Here is a 17,490-nt window from a genome sequence, read left to right on the forward strand (position 1 = left end):
TGGCTTTCCCAGATGCTGATGATTTGCTCACCTCTATTCCATCTTACCCTCTGAAAACAATGCATCCATTCCCTACTACCCACAATGACAGAAGAATCACTCAGAGATCATTACCTTTTAATTTAAATGGACAAACAGAAGAATATTTTTTGCATACTTCAACAGTTTAACCAAAATAAAGTCTCAATATACAGATAATTTATCATGTAATAGCAAAAAAGTTGCATTTGGCCAGCTCTAGAACAGATGGGTGAAAAATACCTTTTTGACAAATTACTGAAATTCACACAACATTTTCAAACACTCTCATGAGAGAAGTAAAGGTCTCCTTTGGGACAGCAGAGGGAGATAACAGAGAACTGAATTGTACAAAGACTTTCACACCCAAGTTTGCTCATCTTCAGAGTGACATAGTAGTAAATCTAGCAGGTGAATGCAACGTATCTCTAATTTCAAGATCACATTGCTCTTGCAATAAAAATCATACTAAAACTACAAACAAAACTTCTAGTTTATTATTAAAAGGAAACTCAGAAAAAGTTGCAATGTGCATTCTTTCTGTATTGACAGACCTCTGAAAAGTCAAAATTCTTAATTCCATCATCCATTAAACACTTGCCAATTGGAGACAGGATAATACTAAAATGCAGCTGCAAATGACTTCCTTGTTGATAAAACTACTAAAAGAGTCCCAGCTTCACAGACCCCTCTCTGCACAGCTTTATAATACACATCTCCAGTAGGTCGATTGTTTCTTTCTTTATCTGAAGAAAACAAAAATAAAAGAAAGCATCAAAAGTTACTGATAATGCTTTGGCTAAATACCATTATTTATTTACTCAGACACCCCACTATAGGACTAGAAATTAAAGAAGAGGTTCCTATACAAGGTCCTGAGCTCTACAACATTTCCACTTTGTCAAACACCTAACATTTGCTCTGCAATCCTAAAGTACAACTACGGCTTGTGCAGTCCCATCTAACAGGGCGAGAGCTAAGTTGTCATCAATACGGAGTTGATAAAGCATGCTACAGCAAGAGATCCACCCTGGGCTGCAAAATCCCTGCAGGACTTTCCAAAGTATCAACGGGTTATCAAGTAGTCCAAGGGCGGTACTGCACTGCAACAGCCACAATGTTGTCTGTGTCTGAGACACCTGAATGAAAGCGAGCATAAAGGTCAAGTCTACATGTGCTGCATGCAAAGTACTTTGGTTTATAACAACGGACATGGCTGCAGCTTATTGCTTATCTAAAGATAAAAGACAAATGTACTTGAGAGTAAATATTGACTACATACTTCAGCAAGAACACAAGATTCTCTATCATCGTGGTTAGTCCAGAGTCTCCTGAAGAGAGTCTCCAGCTCTCTCTTCCCACTTACAAATAACTTATTTGCAAGTTTCCTCTCAGGATTATATCCCTCTGTGCCTCCACTTTGCACAGGAATAAACGATGTGAGAAAGTCTGACCAGTCTCTGTTCCACACTGGATATGCTACATGAGTGTGAAAACAGTTGTCTTTCTATCACAAGTCCACTTCTTACAAACCTTTCCACTTTCGTGAAACCTTAAACTTAAACTTTCTGTATTTTCAAACTTACTCAAGGCTCAGTGTTTGTATTCTTTGCAGACAATACAGTATTGGTTTTTGTTGAAAAAACTCCATTTGAATCTTACAAACAAGTAATTTGAGGAGTTTAGACAGGTCTGTATTGCCATCAACCTCTATACACAAAGATTTCAAAGGGGGAAGCTTGTCCTTTGGTCAGATCAGAAAGCATACAATCAATTTTTATTTAAACCTTTACGCTTCAGTATAAATCAAGCATGTCAAGATAGAGCCTGATAAACTCATTTACTCCACCGCTGGTTTCTTTGTGAGCTTTCTTTTTATTTCCTTCTCTCCACTGTTTGCGATGAATGGAGTGAGACACATAGAAACAGAGAAAAAAACCAACAGCATTAACTAATGAGATGTTGAGGCATCTGAAAGAGCACTGGATCAGGGCAGCATCCATTATGTGGATGTGATGGGATACAGGACTGTCATATGGGAGGATTCATGTGTTTTTAAATTCACATATTTATCAGAATATACCACTGTGTACATAATTCTCCACTGAATATGAGGTGAGTACAAAAACTTCAAGTAGTTCGCACCTTTAAAATGAAGCTACAGATTTTCCATGATTGGACAAAAAGTACATGTGCTTCCAGCTGTTCTTCTTTTCTGGTGTAATTACAATGAAATGTAGCAAAGGAGCACCTCAAATATGCAAAGAATTTATTGACAAAGTGAGGCTTGGATCAGGGTCAGTATGCCTTGTTTCCAATTTTGGGAAAAAGGGTACAATTTTGCCTCCACAACTAACAAGGGATGAAAAAAATTAGTACATCTGAAGTTCGCTAAATTGTGTTGTTGGTACTATTAATTCCTCTCTTCTTTGAGCAAACTTATTACTAATCTTGGCATGTATTTGACAACTTTTAAACAAGGAGGGGAGTAAGATCCTCTGCTCACTAAGACTGTATTCCATATTTCAAGTCCGCAAGTTGCGAGAAAATCCTATTGATTTCTACTCTGTTACGATGCCTTATCTCAAAAACATTATTTGGGTATCTTTTATTACTGACATTCTTATAATGTTCAGGAATCTGCCTGATGTCTGCAGCAGGACAAATAGCTGCAAGACACTCCACTTACATAGCTCAAGATGTCAAAAAACCTTTCTGTATGTTGTTACCTGAGTCAAGCGCATGTTTGAGGACTTTTCTGTAATTGCATATTCACTATTCTGTAATCACACATAAATATCTATTCCTTATGCTAACACTATATATGAAGATGTAACACACTTACTTGGTTTTAACTTGAACTAAGCCTTAACATTGTGATGTTGAGATAGCCTTAACACTTTCCCTTAATAAAATACAGCTGGAGTCACAACTTCTGGCCTGTATTCCTGGACAGACATGCAGAAATGATGTGATGCTACCTACAGTGAGCTGAAAGGGGCAGTTCAGGTTTGCAATAGCCCAAAATCAAATATTAGCAAATATTTCAGTTTTTTGAGGTGGATCACCTATAGGCCACTGTATGTATATTTACTTCAGCTGACTTAAAAATTCTATCCCACTGCAACCAGCGCCTTTTGTAGTACTATCTTGTGCTAATATAGCTGTGAATTCATGTTCTCCATTCTTTAAAAAACTTATAGATAAGTGCAGAAACCATACAAAAAAAGCCTTATGTATTTACCACAAGAGGGAGCCTCCTTGCCTCAAAAAGCAGAGCTGGTTTCTTTGCTACTTAATTTCTGCAGTGTATTTTTTGCAAGGCACTTTATCCAAGATTATTAGGAACATGTATCTTTGTGTACGTGGGACTGTAAAATACAGCACATTCAACTACACAGACAAGTGCAGAGAAGGATTAATGACTGATAATTTGTTTCACTTGTGAAACAGGTTAATGTCTATATGCAAAAAAGTCCTTTTTCTCTTGAGATTCTGCATATCAGCCTGCTCTAAATGTGCAAAAAAATGGAAACACTGTGCAGGGAATTGGGAGCTTTCTAACAACGACTGGTGGAGGAACCTGCTTCTCACTCTCTGCTGGCTAAATACCAGCTGATGGCCCACAGCATATGGTAAACATGCTTTGTCACAGCAATAAATGTGAAAGCTGGATTACAGAATTGAAAAGAACGGGAATTATCTTAAAAGGAGTCTACAAATAATGGATAGCTCTACATAGTTTGTACCCTACCTCTTGCAAAAAAAAAAGCAAGCAAGCACTGTCTGTAGAGTTACTCACAAGAAGTTACCTTACTCTCAGATGGAGACAAATAAATGCTTCTCCAAAGTTTTATTCAGTTTTTGAGGAAACTTTTGCAAAAAAGTCCTCTTACTGAGAAAACTTCCCGGGAACAGGTAGAACAACCATCTAGCATAACCAGGAGAAATTCACAGCACAGCAGTAGAAGTCACAGCTGTGACTTGCAACAAAAAAGGAAAAAATCTTCCTCAGGAGGTAATTTTGAGACCCGAGAGTACAGACTTACCAGTCAAATGCTGACTTCTCTGTGTTTCTAGACCACCGAAGTCAGCTTTACAGAAAGAAAATCTTACTGACCAAGATCTGGGCACTAGAATCAGAAGTAACGAATACACAGAATATAATATATACAGATGCTTATACAATACCTCAGGGATATCCATCATTCTCCTTAGTTTCTGATCTCTCCAGTTCCAATCCAGAATCATATATTTTGTGGAGTTCAAGCACAGGCCATCTAAAAAGGCAACATAAATTTTACTACCAAGATAATATGACATGTGCTTATCAAAATGATTTTTGGCTTTTACATCTTTTGCTGTCTGTTTCCAAGGAAACTAATCTTTGAACACTTAAGTACTACATTTGCTGGTTGGAAAACTAATGCACTGACACTGCAAACTCCCTTAACCACATAATCCCATGCCTTTTTGGAAGATAAACACAAAAGCAGAACAACTACTGTTGCCAGGCTTGTCAAGGGCTAACATCCTGCCAGAAAATAATTCCTCAAGCTTCCTCTTGATGAAACCGCAGGAGTTGAATTTCCACAGCTGATGAAGAGCTGGGAAGTTACAAGGACCCTAGCCTGAAAACTCCTGTTAATGGGAACTGACAGTGTTTAGCAATTCACAGAACTGGGTGCTATGTGAATGTGAGTCAGGTCAGTGGTGCTGCTGAAGAATTCCTTTATCCTCCAAATAAATGGTGGTGAAAGAAGAAAAAGTCCTTTCTGAACTGGCCCTCCAGCTGTTCCCCTGTTTTTCCCTGGTCTTCTACATGATGCCCACAATTTTTTATATCAGTTTTGACTCCTCTCCATTCTGTAGTGACCTGGCACTGCAACACTAAGGTGTCAAAAAAGGACTAGACCTTAGGATAAGATGATACACCTTGTGTCCCTGCCATAAGCTGCCTCCACCTAACATGGCAATGTGCTGATGTGCTGAGGAGTAACGATTTAATGTTGGTGGAGGGCACAAGAAGCAACAAAATTATGCTATTCCTGTACCCTTTTGGAAGGAGCGGTAGAGTCCCAATCCACAGCCAGTCCCTGACCAAGAAAACACAGTCAGAGTAAGGCAGTGTTTAGAAAGAGGAACAGAAAGAATCACCTTATCATCTTGTCATTTTGTTGTTTGTTTTTCTGTGTGTACATAATGTCTATTGAGTAAGTAAAACTACTCAAAATTTGGGAAAAGGAGATTTCTATTAATTTCATTACAGGCAAATGAGAAATAAAATCCAATCAGCAAGCAGATCGTTAGTCCACCCCTCACAAAAGTTTAAACTGAGCTCAGAGTGACGTATGATACAATGACTTCTGCCATTATTTCCTTTTTATTTACTTGCAGTATTTAGTTTCCTGGAGCTTTAAATCTTACACTACGGTTTTGCAATGACTTTCAAGTCAGCATAAATCAGTATTCCTGCCAAAAGAGGAAGTCCCCCATCTCTGCCTGCTCATTACCTGATTTTGTGTGCACACTGGTTTTGTTTTAATTGGGATCGGCTCTATCTGGGATCAGTTCACTGAGCTGCCAAACAGACTCTTGGGCTAGCACAAGAAGCAGGAAAGGAGAATAAGTGGGCACTGACTGTGGGGGGGAAGTATTACTCTGCCTTTCTCTGGTAATACTGATTTATGCCAGCTTAAAGTGATCATAAAATCAACTACTAGAATCTTGACCTCATTTTGACTGACATAGTAGAAGTGGAGAAACAGAACTGTACAGTTTAGTACCCAAATCCACAGATTCATGTCAACCTAAGTGCTTCAAAAAAGGTTGAAGTCTCGTTTCTCATGAGACCAAGTATAAGACACCTATGGAGAAAACCCTCCTTGTTCTCCTACCTTGCTCCACTAGTGCTTTTACTCTCCCAGGAGTTCCAACCCCGATGTGGAACACACCTTTCTCCAACATATTCATCTGTTCTTTTATCTAGTTTGAAGAGAGAAAGACAAATGCACAGTAAAACCACGATTGTTCTAAAATTTCTTCTCAAAGAGCTGGAAATAAATGCAAGATCTCATAGTATCTCTTTCTAGAATACCATCAAATAACAAAAGCTATTCATCTTTCAAACTGTCAAACTGATATATCTGGGAGAAAGTTTAAGAAATATAACAGCCAGCTGGGCATCACACTTCTCTAGAAGTTCAGTCATTTTCAACTTTGAAAATCTGCTATTGCACCAACTATTTTTGGAGGTGAGAACAGTATGCTTCCTTCAGCATTTAAACAAATTATCTCGAAATATATGGAAAACTGACAAAGTTGAATTAGCTCTAAACTCCTTCAAGATGAAGACACTGAAAAAGGGTGAAATAAAGCAAGTGACATTTGTGTGTTTGACAGTATTTATATCAAAGGCCAAATGTCCCCTCGTTACTTCCAACATCCCCACAGTTTGTGCTGTCCACCAGGTATGGACATTGGGTATCCAGGCATCCAACTGGCAGAATGCAAATGTGGGTGCTGGTACAGTTTGCTTCTACAAACCTATGTGTGTGAGCCTCCTATTTAAACAGGCAAAAGCTATTGAATGAGCCCCTCTCACAGGAATGTGGAACATCTTTAAAACATAGCACATGCATAAGCATCTACATTCTCCATAGGATTGCACCAGAGCTATTGGAGATGGTGTTTGGCTAGATTCCTCAAACTGCAGCAATGGGTTACCAAAGGAAGCATTACCTAAAGAAAGGAACATTATATGAACACTATATGAAAGGCATTATTGCTAAATGCTTTAAAAAGAAAATGGTACGACACTAGTTAGTTGTTTATTTGTTCTATCAAAATTCCCTTGCAGCTCTCTTACCTTTATGTGCTTTGCAAACAACTTGAGAACTCTGCAGTCTCCTTTAAATGCTGTCATTGACCTAGCAATAAAAAAATTGGAAAAGGAAATGCAAGCATCAGGCCTGGGATTAAGACCACACAGGAGGAAAGCAAAACTAACTGGCATTTCTCAATATGCTCGAGACACACAGTCCCCCAGTGACCCTGCTTGTACTTTGAACACTATGTACATTCTTGTTTGCTACTTGATCAACAGTGATCAACAACTGGACAAACACAATAGCAGATATCAGTAGGGGGCAATATTGTTTAGATAGCTTTTCAGATAATATTTAATAATTATGGCCCAAGCTTTCACAGCTAACTTAGTTCAAGACTGACTAATCACCAAATTCTAATTAAAAAATATCTCAGTTACTGAGACACAGGCATGAACGAACATGCATGTCGGTGCACAAAGGAAAGATCTGTGTATGGACCAATCTACGTTTCACAGTCTTTACTGCAGAGATTGCCCAAATTCCAGTTAACCAAAACTCATTTGTCAGAAAACCTGACTTGTTTTTCTGGCACTCCATTTTGGCACACAGTAATAACTCTATGTTCTGTATTAATCAAGCAGGAGACAACATATTCAGTACTTACTGAATGTCATTTAAGACAGCTTTCTCTACATGTTTTTTGCAGTGCGCCACATTTTCGATTCTCTCTTGTGCAAAGCTAAAGGTTTATATAAAAGTATACATATAAACCACGTAAGTCTCAGATGGTAATATCTGCATGCAGGGGCTAAGCACTACAGGCACATTTGCTGTATCTATGCTTCTATCTGTGGCATGGAGTCAAATTTCCCAACTCTCCATCTCATGTTATACTGACAGACAATCACAGGAAATGGGGTCAAGACACAATAGACAACCATGAAATTTGTGAGGTATACATTAATTCATCAAAGTCATCCAGGACTTCTGGAATGAGAAGGGGGAGGATAGAGAAGGGAAAAAAAGAGGACAGGGAACACTGAAAATAGTAACCTCTGCACAGCAGTTTTGCCAGCCTGAGCCAGCTGAGAACATGGGCACAGACCTGGAGGCACTCAGACCAGATGCACGCATTGGCACTTGAGGCCGTGGAACACCACGTCCTCATTGCCTTTGGTGCAAAGTCACGATTTCTAGCGGTGGATCATGATGCTTTATGGTTTACTCTGTTCCAAAGTATAACATGTTGCATCTTTCCCCAAAGTTGGTTATACTTTATTTTTGGTTTTTAACAAAAATAGCACTTCCATGCAACTGAAGTACTAAGTGTTGCTTCAGTCTAAAACCAAACACCACACTCCCACAGTTTAAAGAAACAAGGGATATTGCATCAGTTTGAGTCAGTGAATTTGTTGGCTAGCAGAGGACAGTGTCCCAGTTTTGCCTTTATGCCTGTGGTTCCAAGACAAAACCTCTGTCTGACTGCCAACCTCCACACAACATTTGCTATCGACATACTTGATGAGTTCCAAGGAACGAAGGGCAGAACTGCAGATAACCAGCATCACCACCGACTTCTTCTCTTTGTGGTTTTTACGGAGTTTTGCCCACTTAGGACAGACTGCAATGAAAAAGTCCGTGTACACACACACAGAAAGTACTACATGCCACAATTTTGAATTACAAGAGTACATTATGAATGGTAGCCAGCAGCAAGAACACACATGCTGACTCCTATGAGGTCTGGATCTCTGGCAACACTTTTACATTTAGTCATGGCTGAGAAATTGGAAAATAAAATGCCTCAAATAAATAAAATACAGAAATATCACATAACTGAACAACTTAGATAAGCATTAAAAATAAACAGTTTGTAAGGTGACAAGTCCCTTGTCTTCATTTGCCACATATGGTAATTTGTATCAGAGAAAACCAATTGAAAAGATACATTTACCAGACCAGAAGTTCTATGTAAATATATATATGAGAATAAAAATTCTCTTGGTTCATGTCAGCAGACAGCTGCAGGATTTTTACTGTAAGATAATACATACACCTACTTATAAAGCCACAATAAATTACTGACAAATAATCCCTAGCAATTAAAAGAAACCCTAAAACATTTTGATACAAAAAAAGTGATGAGTAAAAAAGAGCCAGAAAAACAAGACCTGCCATGAAAAAAAAAAAAGAAAACCCCTTAAAGTTATTAATATTTCATAATTAAAAATATTTGGAGGTGCAGATAAAAACAGCAATAATATTGCATTAACAATGTTTTTCATACAACTTTCATCTCATCCAACATTTTAACTCACTTTCCTTCAGGTATGAAGAAAAACTGTGGGTGAGATCATTGGATGGCAAAAAACAGGAATCTGAAAACGTAAAAGGAAAAAATATTTTTGTTGATGTATTTTTAACAGCAAAAGGATTATATAGGTTTGCAGCATAACCACTAGTTATACTGATGAAATCACAACTGTGTTAAAATCCATCATCGATAAATTACCATTTGTGAAACAAAGATTAATGTACACCTCATGTACAAGAAGCTTTATATTGGATAAATCAATGAAGGTAACATCTCTCAACTCAATTGCAATTCCTTTCTTCTCTCGCACTATGAAAAACCCTGAATACAGGGCTGCACAGGTGTGATCACATACTTTAAAAAAAGTTTGCATATGTCTTTGTCACAATCAATCAAAGGTCTTAGTCAAAAGCCTTACAGTCAACCTGCTAGACTGTTCCTCCAGTCTACCTATGATGGAATACATTTGAGATCAACCAAACAATTCATACTGTGTAAATGCAAGAACCTACCAATAATCTATCTGTCAATGAATTTGTTTCTCTTTCTGGCCTTTCATATTGTAGTAATCTACCTAATTATATCGACCCTAATGGTAACACCCATGCTGCATTTCAATGCCTTCCTCTTCCTTCATTTCCCACTGACTGCTTATCTTTTACCTGGTTACTATGTTAACTAGTAAGTCTTAAAAGCACTCTGTGACACACATGCCGTTTAACTTTAAATTTCATATAAAGGCAATGAAGAAAGACAAGGTCCTAACAGGTTCTTTGGAAGGCCTTTCCTTTCTTCAGTGTCTATATAGAAAGTCTAAGTTCTTAAAATGGTGATAAAATTAGATGGTGTGAAAATCTGCTATTGTTGTTAAGGGTCCTTTGCCTGATGGAACAATACGCTCCCGCAGAGCATTAACAGCTCTGTCTTCAGGGACCCACATATTTGTCGTCATTCTGCACGAAGCACAGCACCTCAGGGTGCCTGTCCACGGAATGAGATGTTTGCTGATATATTTTAGCTGAATTAAGGAGGTTTCGTTACAGACGTTACTCATGTTCACATGGATGGTGCATTGTGCTAATGCTGGCAGCGTCAATCCATGATTTCCATTGGAACAGACAGTGTGACAAACTTGGTTTGTAGCTGATGCCTGGCTGAAGTCCCACCTGTGTAGTTTCTTGAGCATAGCCACCCTCCATCACTGTATCTTCCACTTAATGGGTGTTGTCTTGCTAAAAACTTTTATTTTGCACTGATCCCTTTTATTAAATCCAGAAACTGACATTTAATGGGACTTGAGCTCCAAAGGGAATGAATGTGTACAACTGAAGGATCAGCAGCTGACTTACTTTAAAAATCATGCTTAAAAGATGCACTTGACACTAGTAGGGAAGGGCAGGGGCTGCCCTTCCATAAGCATTTGGTGGTAATAGGAGAGCTCTTCACATCCACCATGGTCCTTTCCCCCCAGTGGCAAAATATCTTTGCTGTTGTTTTGCTCTTCTGAATTAAGTCTCATTAATGACTGAACAACTCAAAAGATGGTTTCTAAAGGACATGAGCTTCAGTCACTGACTTCACCAACACTCCAGCAACACCGAAGTAACAATTTTAAATTCAAGTTTCAGAAAGGGGGAAAAAAACACATAGCTCCAGACTGCAGCAAGAGACCATGCTGACTACAAACCTGACCTTCTGCACTGTGTCAGTTAACAAGAAAACACAACTCCAAGTAGTTGCTTGTTATTTGCTCAGTGCTTTGACGTGAATGACTTGACAGCTGTAGAAGTTCGTAAACTCCTTGGCACTCTAAGCCTCCAACTCCCAGCACGAAAAGAAAGAAAAAATATCTCCATCCAGCCCAAGAGCCAACCCATATGGAAATGGGTCACTTCACCAGCCCAAAGAGCTCTTAAGCTCTTAAGCCCAATGGGGCTTAATAAGAAAGAAACCAAAGCAATTTATTATTTGCTAAAACCCCTGAAGGTCTAAAAATATTTAACACAAGCTTTTCAGAGCAATCTATATGGGACTTCTCCAGGTTTTCTTGATTCAGCACGGAAGCTGAACCTGCCCCGCAGAAATAACGAAGGGTCAACCTAGAATAATGGATATTAAGGAGCAGCATGTTTATCTAGAAGGACAGGCTTAGACATTAAAAGAGAGAAACCACTGCTGGGCTAGAAGGCTCCTATATTGGGCACAGGTCACGAAGAGTTCAAGAAGTATCAAAGGTGTACGCAGGTTAGTTACCAGGCCGTTTGCTCTTCATGAGCCCTACCAACAAATAATGGACAGTGCCTATAAAATGACAGTGCCTCTTTATCTGCAGAGTAAGAGGCAGAGAAGTTCAATGTTGCCTTCATCTCTAATGCAGCCTTCAACTGACAGAAGCTAACCCTGCTCTGTCCTGCTTTGACTTTTCTACCACTGGCTTTTAACTGGAGACAGAATACAGGAAATCAAGAGGGTCCTTGTCATGGTTGAAACTTGGTCACTTTACACTTGGACCAAAACTACCATCTCATTTCATGCCACTCCCTGAAAAACCATCGTGTTCAACACCTCATAACCACGTCAGAATGACGTCTCATTATTTCTTTGTCTACTTCTGTCAGCCCTCCTATTATGCATCTGGATCGACTCAGATAATCCCAGAAGCAAAATACATTTTCACTTTCTCTGTCAGCATCTTGGAAGCTATTATTAGGAATCATATAATTTCTATTAGAAAAGTGAGCTCCCGAAATTAATACTTTACAATAAAAGGACACATTTAAACAATGTTTCTTTTCATTTCCATAACTCCAAGAAACCTCACATTTATTCCAAAGAAACTAACATCTCTACTTAAACAGCAAATTAATATACAGTATGAGAAAGTATTTCCATAAAAATGTACAACTCAAGACCTGTCCCAAAAATCCTCTTTCTTCTGAAGAAAAGAACTCAACAGTATAATGAAAAAACATTATTTATCTCTTAAATATAGCATAAGTTACCTGACAGCTTTAATTCCTCTATTTCAATCACTGAACGGTTTTCACCAAAATGTTGACTAAGCAGGTTTTGTAGATCTGCAGGGACACCAGGTTTTGGAGCATTTTTTTCCAGAATATCAGAAATTTTCTTCTAAAAAACCAAGTAACACAGGTAAGTATGGTATTTCTATAATTTCTGCTCTAGCTAATAACACTATAAATAAATGATCCTCCATAACTTTATACAGTTATATTGGCTTAATTACAGCGTAATTAGAAAAACACCTTACAATGGGACAAGATTCCCATCGTCTTTAGTGGGAATGCAGACTTCAGATGCAAGTTCAGATATTTTGATGAGACGATCTGTGAGCCCGAAGACAAAAAATCTTGTGCACTCACCTGAAATGCTGCTGTAACAAAAGCATAATTGAAAGCTGGTTTTGTGAGTTTTGCTGTTGTTACACTTGAGTATCAGTTTGAAAATTCAGGGTTTTTTCATCATTTGTTTTAATTTATTATTCTTAGAGCATAACAACAGGAATCAAGTGATTATATAAGTCTTGGTTATATTTTGATTAAAACAGGGTAATTATCTACCTATTTTGGAAGGGAAGATGGTTAGCTATATTCACAGAATGCCATGCAAGTGTGACGAAAATGAGTTAAAAGCTCACAAAACCAGAAGTCAAGCAGAAAGAGTTCAGCAGCTGATTTGTTCTTCCAAAATGTGTAATTCTTCAAACCAAACTAATAATTTTTAGAGCCTGCACATGAGTTCATAATGATAGTGTTTTGCAACTTAGGAATGTTAGCAAATAACAGGTCTGAATTTTCAATGAAGTGAAAGTGTTGCTGTATTTTTTTCCCATAATTAAATGGATCATTGGGGTAGAATAGCCCAGGGTTCCCATTATCTGAACGATCTGCCAGCATTTAAGAAAACAGCGTTTTCAAGGATAGAGGCAGCCTGGAGAGAATGGCAAGAATGTGAAGCCTCTCTTGTTCTCACTGAGAAGTGATTCATTTGTGAAAGGCCAGCTCAAGGTTTCTCAGCTGCGTAAGCTAAACTGAACTTGCCGTCATGAGGACACAGGGCAGCATAAGCCTAGAAGTGAAAAGGAGCTGGAGAGCGTGGTTAGGACGGAGCAATAGGGTACGTATCTGCGAGGGAAAATGAGATTTCACAGAGAGATGAGGTGGGCCTGGAAGCATTTTTGGCAGCTTTGGAGTGGTGGTGAGTACCTTCAGTGCAATTTTGGCAGGCTAAGGTCTGGGGCAGCAAAGATCAATGGCAATTTTGAAGAGAGCTGTAGCAGGAATTTCAACATAGGGGACAGATCTTTTTCCATCCCTCTTTCCCCAACTCCATCCCAGCACCCACTCCCTCCTTCTCTTCCATTCCCCACTGCTCTGTCTCTCTCTTGCCCAATACACCCCAAATATTCCCGTGATGGCAGCACAAGGGGCAGAAGGCTGAACAGGAAAGAGCCACACGGGGGCTGCTGAAGCCACTCCAGCCCACAGCAAAGGCAAAGTAGGCAGCTGCCTCTCCCAGCTGCCTGCCACTTTGGCCACTGCCTGTTTCATCTCTGCTAAACACCAGCTGTGTGTTTGCAAGACCCCAATTAAATCTTTGACAGTGGGATACGCAGACATGAAGTGCTAATGCCTTCCTCTAAGTCTGCCTTTGGCCTGGTGCAAAGCCCTCTGCAGTTCCCGGAAGACTTTCCAGCGGACGTCTGGCTGTTTAGCAGGTTTTTGCAGTGCCTGAATCTGCAGCATTCCTTCCCAGGTTTCACCCTCATTTGGCACCGCTGTATTTTTCTGCCATGCAACAACTGTCTTCCCAAAGAATGACCAGAGGCCATCTACAGCACACACAGCCTTTGCATATGAGGCCCACAGCAGAACCTCTTCGTTGTTCTTCCTGTCAACCCACAACCTGGCTCTCCTCCAGCCCTACAACCTGACTGTTAAGTGACCCACATTTGGGAACCTCTGATTTAGCAGACAGCAAGACAGAACTATCAGGCTCATTTTACTTGGTGATTCAGCGTAAGGTGCCGTTCCACAGGACCATTATGTCATTGGTTGGGCCACTTGGTGTCTTCAGGAAAACTATGGCACTCTGGAGGGGAGAAGCCTGATACTAATGAGAAATTCCGTAAAAGCAAGAGCAAGGACACCTGAGCAAACTCTCTTCCTTCAAGGAGAGCTGCGGGGAAATGTTCTTCATGCAGGAAGTTTTATTGTTTTTCTTCCAATTCGTTCCAGATGCTTAAAAGCAAAGGGTTTTCCCCCCCCTTCTCCTTATTTTTGGAGAGAGCACTTTGTTTGGAACCCATAGATCAACCTAATAAATATTTCCTGATGGATTTTTTTAACAGGCCGTGTATGTCAACTTAGTGGCCTAGCCCCGCTGAAACCAAAGGTGTAACTAAGCCCCTATTGTTTGCCTGAGAATGGGGTCTTTTTGTTAGGTCTGGTTCACCAATCTCTGTCGTGGGATGCTTTCGCTCTGGCAGCAGTGGAACAAGTACTGCAGTCACTTCTGCCAGAGCTGCCTTTAAAGCTAAATCCCCACTCTTGCCTCTTCCGATTCCCTGGATGATTAAGAGGCCTGACATAATATAAAAAGGCCACCTCTCAGCCTTATGAGGGAGCCAACTATTTACAGTCTGTCCTGAAAGACAATTAACTTGCCTGGTGCCATATAATTTCCATCTAGACTGCAGAGTGTGTTTGCTGTTGAGGGTGAGGATGGAGCGCGGCCAGAGGGACAATACAGAGTATTTATTTATATACATATGCTATGAGGAAAAGAGTGAACAAGGACAACTCTTGGCTCAAAAGATGTAATAGCAGCTGGAGCCTGACTACACTGCTGAAATGGGGCAGATTCTGCAGCAACTGAAATTCCACCTTTCTTTGATGCAGTTACATTTTCCCAGTGTGCAACACTTACAAGTGGGGTGTAGACATATACAACCCTTGATCGGAGTATGGACACAATGCCATGGTTCGGGTTGGGAATGGGTATTTTCAGTGAAGTCAAAAAAGTAGGAATTTCTATTCTTCTCTAAAAGAGGCTGCAACATTATGACCATATTACTTCTCATTGTCACAGGGTTGTCCCAATTCTGAATCTTGTAATAGCACATACACCCACTGCCAGGTCCCCAAACACACTCTAGGACATTCATACCTTCTTTCTCCTCTTTGCCTTTACAGTGCTCTCTTGTTTTTCTTCAGGCTGACTTAGAAAACACTCTGTAGGCTGCAAAGAACATATTAAAAAAAAAAAAAGTAAGAAAAAAAAGATTCAACATCAGGTATCTGATCACCTGGGGGAAAAAAAAAGGCACCAAAGGGAGGTAAGAGGGGATACATAAAATATAATGCTGGGTTAGGGAAAAACAAACAAAACCAAGGTTCCTCACCTGTAGAAGGGATCAAATTCTTAAAGTTACATATATCTGGAGTAATTTTGGAATTGAGATCCATGTTGTTGTAACCAAGAGGGGAATAAAAGAACAGAAATTTGAAACATACAGGTTGTAGTCACAATTCCATAAAATGGTGAAAAGCAGGTTTTGAAACATTACAAAAAATCAAGAGGAAAACATGAACAAAACCTTTCACAAACTTTATATTTTTAACCTCTATTATTGTGTGTGATTGTTTTTCTAAACTTTGGCAATAGTGCTCTAAAATAACTGGGTCTAAGGTGAGCATCCAGACAGTGAAAGATACCATGGAACTGGGCAAGAATAATTGGAAACAATCATGCTCTGGATTTCCTTTTACATTTGTAATGCAAAATTGAGGAAAATGTGTTTCGAATTTGTTCTGCCCCATTCTTGCTTTGTCTCCTCATAGTAGGCAGGGTCAAATACACAGAAGAAAAATACATGGTGCATTTCAGAATAATCTTCATCCAACATGTGTTGCTATTATTAACCCTCTTTTGTGCCTGAGTGAGCAGGCTGAATTGGTCCATTTGTACCACAGTCCCTGTTCACATAAGCCAGGGTTAGGATTTGTCCTTAGCCACCTAAAATTGTCCAAAACAAAGGAAGTGAGGCACAGGCTTTCCTTGTTTTAAGCACAGCAATTCTCTTTTCTTTTGCTTTCGTAGGGACTTCCACTTCATGGAAATGCAAATTAATCTACATAGATGGGCTTTAGAGCTTAATAAGTGTCTTGGTGAAGAGCAATAGGAAAATAGGCTGTGCTGCAGGAAAAGGCTCCTTGATACTAGGATGCATTTGGCTGGAAAAATCTGCTCCTGTGAGAAACCGCGGAGAAGTCTCATCGCACAGAGCATTAAAAGCTCAGGAACAGCAAATCCAGCGGTGCTCCATGGGGAAAGCCTGGAACAAAAGTATCACCAGGAAAGGGAGCCCAGCCAAAAGCCAGAGAAGCTGCTCCTTTGTTCCCTTGTGAGGGCAGCTTCAACAGGGCCAAGAGGGCCAAAGGAAAGCTAACAGAAGTTCAGAGTATCTGAGCCTTTCTGAGCCCTCCTTGCACTGCCCCCCCTTAACAGGAGGACACTTCATGACAACTGGTACTATATGACCCTGCCCAGCACATTTGTGCCTTTCCAAGCCCACTCTCATATCCTTATCAGAAGCATTTTGTGGGGTTTAATTGTTCATATTATGCCTACATTTCCCTTTTTCTCCCCATTCCCCTGGCTAATTTAGCTATAAAAACCAGGATACCACCATGCTCAACATAAACAAATGACCTATTGCTTGCTCCTGCTTTCTGTGCCGTGATGCAACCACAGCCATTGCACTTACAAAGGTAGTAGTACTGTATAGAAATGGCCCTGAAACCGGTTGAGGTTTGAAATGATACTTAGGAACTACCAGAGAAGATTTGGCTGGGGACTGGCTACAGCCAGCAAAGCACTTTACAACTAGGGCTGGAATATAACGCAGCCTGGATCAATACCCACCCATGAGAAGTTGTGATAGGGACTGTATCTTGCCTCAACAACAGAGATCTGTCCCTGTGATTTTCTCAGGTATAAACAGATATTATCTTCACTAGAAACCAAGGGAATGACTGCGAGTAGAAACTCACTTCAACTAACAAAATTGTTCCAGGGTTAACATAAGCTTTTTGGTTTTAGTTTTGGTTTGTTTCTTTTTAAAAATCTCTGTCCTGACTCTGATTCAAGTGCTTTTAAAACACCGCTATACATTTCTTCATTCCTATCCCTACCATTAGCATTCCCAGACATTGAGACTGAAACAGAGCTACCTTCTGCCTTCAGTTCCTGCTCTACCCTTATGCATCCCAGCTGTCCATAGGTACTCAAAGACCACTTGCCAGG

At 39.8% G+C, this 17,490-nt stretch overlaps 1 protein-coding gene across 5 annotated transcripts in view; it reads right to left on the reverse strand.

Annotated features, from left to right (window-relative positions):
* Positions 1-100: 100 nt before the first annotated feature.
* Positions 101-17,490, reverse strand: part of CMSS1 (cms1 ribosomal small subunit homolog) — a 248,560-nt gene continuing 231,170 nt past the window's right edge. For 2 of the 5 annotated variants that reach the window (XM_075514104.1, XM_075514095.1), the window contains 8 exons: positions 15,352-15,423; positions 12,165-12,294; positions 9,167-9,226; positions 8,367-8,469; positions 6,887-6,947; positions 5,916-6,003; positions 4,210-4,298; positions 101-764 (listed from right to left, as the gene is read on the reverse strand). In XM_075514104.1, coding sequence (XP_075370219.1) covers positions 681-764; positions 4,210-4,298; positions 5,916-6,003; positions 6,887-6,947; positions 8,367-8,469; positions 9,167-9,226; positions 12,165-12,294; positions 15,352-15,423 — 687 coding nt within the window. In that variant the 3' untranslated portion in view covers positions 101-680. Of the gene's footprint in view, positions 765-788; positions 1,158-4,209; positions 4,299-5,915; positions 6,004-6,886; positions 6,948-8,366; positions 8,470-9,166; positions 9,227-12,164; positions 12,295-15,351; positions 15,424-17,490 lie in introns of those variants that run through there. The other 3 variants (XM_075514078.1, XM_075514067.1, XM_075514084.1) reach the window with 2 other exon arrangements.

Source organism: Mycteria americana, chromosome 1 (assembly GCF_035582795.1).
Source record: "Mycteria americana isolate JAX WOST 10 ecotype Jacksonville Zoo and Gardens chromosome 1, USCA_MyAme_1.0, whole genome shotgun sequence".
Taxonomy (NCBI): domain Eukaryota; kingdom Metazoa; phylum Chordata; class Aves; order Ciconiiformes; family Ciconiidae; genus Mycteria; species Mycteria americana.